The sequence below is a fragment of the Limulus polyphemus genome, unplaced genomic scaffold, assembly GCF_000517525.1.
Source record: "Limulus polyphemus unplaced genomic scaffold, Limulus_polyphemus-2.1.2 Scaffold8056, whole genome shotgun sequence".
In the NCBI taxonomy this organism is placed as follows: domain Eukaryota; kingdom Metazoa; phylum Arthropoda; class Merostomata; order Xiphosura; family Limulidae; genus Limulus; species Limulus polyphemus.
In genome coordinates this window covers 18,723-24,955 of record NW_013673666.1, presented here as the reverse complement: position 1 = coordinate 24,955, position 6,233 = coordinate 18,723, and the positions used below count along the sequence as shown (strand labels likewise).

General features: G+C 35.9%; 1 protein-coding gene across 1 annotated transcript in view; it reads right to left on the bottom strand.

Annotated features, from left to right (window-relative positions):
* The window catches only part of LOC106475078 (solute carrier family 13 member 2-like), an 18,460-nt gene that overhangs the window by 1,875 nt on the left and 10,352 nt on the right, over positions 1-6,233 (bottom strand). Inside the window, exons 4-8 of the mRNA XM_013935772.2 lie at positions 5,778-5,897; positions 4,494-4,577; positions 3,524-3,631; positions 2,858-3,038; positions 1,295-1,456 (exon numbers count right to left, since the gene is read on the bottom strand). Of these exons, the coding sequence (XP_013791226.2) occupies positions 1,295-1,456; positions 2,858-3,038; positions 3,524-3,631; positions 4,494-4,577; positions 5,778-5,897 (655 nt within the window). The remainder of the gene's footprint in view (positions 1-1,294; positions 1,457-2,857; positions 3,039-3,523; positions 3,632-4,493; positions 4,578-5,777; positions 5,898-6,233) is intronic.

The window sequence follows — 6,233 nt, the reverse complement described above, 5'->3', positions numbered from 1 at the left end:
CAGTCACATTCTACTTTACTACCACACTCCAGGGTGTATACTAGCACCCCCTGACTTACTAACACAGTCACATTCTACTTTACTACCACACTCCAGGGTGTATACTAGCACCCCCTGACTTACTAACACAGTCACATTCTACTTTACTACCACACTCCAGGGTGTATACTAAAACCCCCTGACTTACTAACACAGTCACATTCTACTTTACTACCACACTCCCTGACTTACTAACACAGTCACATTCTACTTTACTACCACACTCCAGGGTGTATATTAGCACTCCCTGACTTACTAACACAGTCACATTCTACTTTACTACCACACACCAGGGTGTATACTAGAACCCCCTGACTTACTAACACAGTAATGGAGTGTGGTAGTAAAGTAGAATGTGTGTATACTAGCACCCCCTGACTTACTAACACAGTCACATTCTACTTTACTACCACACTCCAGGGTGTATACTAGCACTTTTTAACCTACTATAACAGTCTAGTGTGTATGGTTGTACCTCCTGTATATTATCACACGCATGTGCATATACTAGCACCCTCTTACCTACTGTGACATTACCCATTTATATATAAGCACTTTCTAACTTGCTATCAATGTCTATGTGTATACTAACAGTCCTAAACCTATTATCTATCACAGTCCCATGAGTAAAATAGCACCCCCTGATGTACCAACACAGTTCCTGATGTATTCTAGCACCTCCTAACCCACTATTTATCAGTCCCGTGTGTATACTAGCACCGCCTGACCTACCATCACAGTTCCTGATGTATGCTAGCACCCCTTAACCCACTATTTATCAGTCACGTGTGTATACTAGCACCCCCTGACCTACCATCACAGTTCCTGATGTATCCTAGCACCCCAACCCACTATTTCTCAGTCCCGTGTGTAAACTAGCACCTCCTGGCCTACCATCACAGTTCCTGATGTATCCTAGCACCCCAACCCACTATTTCTCAGTCCCGTGTGTAAACTAGCACCTCCTGGCCTACCATCACAGTTCCTGATGTATCCTAGCACCCCAACCCACTATTTATCAGTCCAGTGTGTATACTAGCACGTCCTAACCTATCACCACAGTCACAGGTGTTAACTAGCACCTCCTGACCTACTATCACAGCCTCATGTGTATACTAATGCCCTCTGTTTTATTGATTTAGTACTGTGCATACAGTAGCACTCCTGAACTACCATTACAGTCTCGGGTGTATACTAGCACTCCAGCTCTTACCAATTTAGTATTACATATATATACGAAGAACTTCAGACTTACAAGTTGTTTGATAACAGGTAGCAGCACTGTCGCAGTTGCTGTGTTGCTCGCTATTTCTGTCAAGGCTGCTGTCATGACACACAGTACAAATACGATGGCTGCTGGGGACAAGGAATCTAGATACATCAGCTGGTTACCAATCCACACCGATAAACCTGATTCCTAACATAAAAATAAACCCAACATGTCAATATTACCATGACATTCTAACAACACATCAATATTACCATGCCATTCTAACAACACATCAATATTACCATGCCATTCTAACAACACATCAATATTACCATGACATTCTAACAGCACATCAATATTACCATGACATTCTAACAGCACATCAATATTACCATGCCATTCTAACAGCACATCAATATTACCATGCCATTCTAACAACACATCAATATTACCATGCCATTCTAACAACACATCAATATTACCATGACATTCTAACAACACATCAATATTACCATGACATTCTAACAACACATCAATATTACCATGACATTCTAACAACACATCAATATTACCATGACAATCTAACAACACATCAATATTACCATGACATTCTAACAACACATCAATATTACCATGACATTCTAACAACACATCAATATTACCATGACATTCTAACAACACATCAATATTACCATGACATTCTAACAACACATCAATATTACCATGATAATCTAACAACACATCAATATTACCATGATAATCTAACACATCAATATTACCATGCCATTCTAACAACACATCAATATTACCATGCCATTCTAACAACACATCAATATTACCACGATATTCTAACAATACATCAATATTACCACGACATTCTAACAACACATCAATATTACCATGACATTCTAACAACACATCAATATTACCATGACATTCTAACAACACATCAATATTACCATGATAATCTAACACATCAATATTACCACGATATTCTAACAATACATCAATATTACCACGATATTCTAACAACACATCAATATTACCATGACATTCTAACAACACATCAATATTACCATGACATTCTAACAACACATCAATATTACCATGACATTCTAACAACACATCAATATTACCATGACATTCTAACAACACATCAATATTACCATGACATTCTAACAACACATCAATATTACCATGATATTCTAACATCGATTAGACATTAACTGTGCCACACGAAGTGAAACCTTAAGTATTGGTGGAGAAAGCCTAATGGTGCATCTTAATGCAGAATTAGTGTACGAAAACTTTGACCATCATGAGATGCAGTTCCTCAGTCTTCCAACACAAATACTAAATAAGTTAATATTGTGGAGATCGTGTTCTCAGATTACACAAAGTGCCAAGTACAACACAGTTGTGGATATTGTACCTTAAGTATACAGAATGTTTACATTATGAAACAGTACTTTTGGAATACCGAACACGCCAGATATGACACAACTTACTTCCAGAACACAAAACATTTCAGGGATATTGTACATTTAGGATACAGAACGTACCAGGTATGGATGTATAATAATGTTTGTTCTATTAGTGATATCTCACCTCTGATGCTTTAGCTAAAGCAAATCCTCCTCCAAGCAGTATTAATACTCCCCAAGGCATCTTATCCTGTGCTGTTTTCCAGTCCAATAATGGTGGGCTTGACCTGAACTGCCGAGGCTTAGCAGGTAATATAAACAACAACATACTGATAGCAATGGCTGGGGTGGCATCGTCAATTTTTCTGAAGGAAAGTAAAAAACATCCTGTTTTACATCAAGTTAGTAGCAATGAAGCCAAACATTATCCATGTTCCTAAATAATTCTTAATTACCGAAATCTAAAATGTTATTTATAGCTAGTTCACTCTGATAAAGATGGAAACGGACATAAAGGGAAACACATTCTGGTGGTTAAAAGCTTTCATCCGTCGAACACGAAACAAATAAGCTTAACGAAACTGATAAATCACGTCGTGAGTGACATTTTTTTTTTCATATTATTCTTAGTTATCCCTTTATCTGTCACAAGTCATTAACCTGGAGGAATCAACTACCGTTTATTCTAAATCTGGTACAACTAATTAAGAAGAATGTTAAAAATATGCTGCTAGATACACTTCCCATTTTAACTTCCCACTTCCCATGATGTCAAAGTTATTCTGCGAGCGTTACAATTTTTTTCCTTCTATGGTTTATTTGGTCAAAAATACAAACAGTATCAACTCACACATCAGAACTGAAAAGAGAAGCCCAGCCGGGCATAAACTCAGGGTCTCTCAGAAGCCACAGTAATATCAGTATTATAAACAGAATCAATACAGCTGCTTCATGGAAACTATAAGGGAGAGAAAAGCTTAAATTATAAATCCTATATAGTGAAATGTTAACGTTTTGGTGCAATGTCTGTTAACTGTTGTGAAACTTTGAAGTCATTTGTCCTTTGTTTGTATTATTACTAACTCACAAATGTTACGGAATAAGATCAACATTAATCAGCAGCTATACTAATTTGATGCCAAGAATACGTTTAAAGATTTGGATTTCTATTGAACGTAGGTGGATTATAAACTGTTGCTACGCTTATCACTGAAAGCTTATAAATCAAGTACAAAAAATTAAACTTCCAAGTCTCTGCAATTGGTGGAATACTCTCACATTCAAGTTTTATCTCCCGCTCATACAAGAATCTCTGTAAGACAGTTGTTTAATTGTAAACCTTACTGTAATAGTAAAACTACATAATTTGTGTTGATAAATCCCTTCAGGAGATTTCGAAGATCTGGTGTATATTACGCTTTATATATAGAAAGTTACACCGTGTCAACTGTTATTAGAATGTACTGTTTTACTTGTATTTTTCAAAGTTTTAAAAGTGGAGCATGCTCTGGGCCCCACCACCATAGAAATATGCACTTCTTGGCCAACTTGGCAGATGGAAGATAAAACATCGCTCTTTTTTTTCTTAATGATCATGTGTTAATGTTATTCTTCACATTCATTGTATAACACTTTCAATTTGTAACTAACGTATTGTTACGGTGTTTTATTGATCACTGTTAATCACAGTGCTGTAAAAAAGTGATACATAAAACAACATATGTAAACAGGTTACAAATTATCAAAAGCTTTATTATTATTTAATAATAATATGTTGCCATATCTCTCCGTAAGGGCAAAATACAAACTTATTAACTTACCTTATTACGCCTAGCTCTTTATACTTGCAAAGAATGATGTTCCTAATAGCATCTTGCTTTTTACTGATTTCTTTTGATCTACAACTAAAAGAAAATTAAAACAAATTTAATGTTGATATTTAATAGTTTTAAGAAACAATGTAAAAAACATTTTATTTTAAACTATTTTCAGAAATATGCTGGCTCTCATATTAGTTCATGACATTAACCGCCAGGGTATTCAACGAATATTTAAATACAAATAAAAATTATTTCAGCTAACATTTTGCCCATTTAACTTAAATATTTCGATAATTATTATAAATTTCTGAAAGATATCATACGTTGGTCTTCTATTGTGAGGGCCTAGTGCTTAGGGCACTTGATTCGCTACCTGTGGGTCGCGAGTTCTAATCTGACCACCTACGGTCAATCCCATTATTCATTGGTAAAGTTTGTAGACAAGCATAAAGCTACACTATGGGCTATTTGTGCTGGGCCTAGCGTTGGAAGTCCGCAGATATGCCGCTGTGCCACTGGGAGTATTTGTAAGTGACGTACTCTAATCACATATAAGCAAAATAGATTATCACTTACTTCTCTAGAGATTGACGTTCATTTTGACTTTATTTGATGTTACTTAGTGGATTATCCATCTTAATCTTAGAGTAGTGGATTATTCCTCAGTAATCTCTAGTTTAACAATACTTAATAAATGCATTACAAACAACTTTAACAACACTTTTTCAATGGCAGATATGCAACTTTTTATAAATCGTGGATTACCAGTAGGTAATGAGTAACATAATAACGAATTATACATACTGCCAATATAGATTCTTGTCATTTTAGCACCTGTGGATTACATATGCAGGAATATTTGTACCGTTTGCTTGTTGTTTTCATTTCATGCAATACTACTCAAGGCTATCTGTGCTAGCCATCCCTAATTTTGAAGTAATAGACTAGAGAGAAGACACCTAGTCTACTAGCACCCACTGGGTCACTCTATCACAATATAATGCCCCCATATTGAAATGGAAAGAATGTTGAGGAATAGGTTTCAAGTCGATAACAAGTCGAGCGCTCTAACTGCAAGACCATGCCAGGCTGGAACATTTTTAATGTTTTATAAAATAATATTAGAATGTTGTGTTACTGAACACAGTGTCCCCCAGCGGCATGTCTGCGGACTTATACAGCTAAAAACCAGGTTTCCAGCCCCGTGGTGGGCAGAGCACAGATAGCCCTTTGTGTAGCTTTGTGCTTAATAACAAACAACACTTACTGAACACAAAAACTTACCGAACACCAATAAAGATAACTTGCAAAAAGGCCCAGGCTATCAGAACACACAATAACATACTAGGCACGTTGTACGTCATCCAGGACCCATAAGTAACGTCTTTAGCCTGAGGAAAGTAGCTGTAACATGGCATAGAAACTTTAGGTACTCTAACAAACAGCTGTTGTTTATATGGAAGATAGCACAAAAATGGAAAATATTTTCGTACATAACAGAACAGCAAATTAAATGCATTGTAGTAAGTAACAGACAATAAAACAAACTACTGTTTCAGGTTAACTTAGCAAATAATATCACATTACTTGTAAGTTGTAACTAGGTTTTGATAAATACACCATTCATAACTTAAAATATTTGAGAGAATAAAACGATTTTTAAAATTTTAATATTATGAATGAACATCAACTCATCATTTTTAGTTTCTAACAGTATGTGTGAATATCGACACATCATTC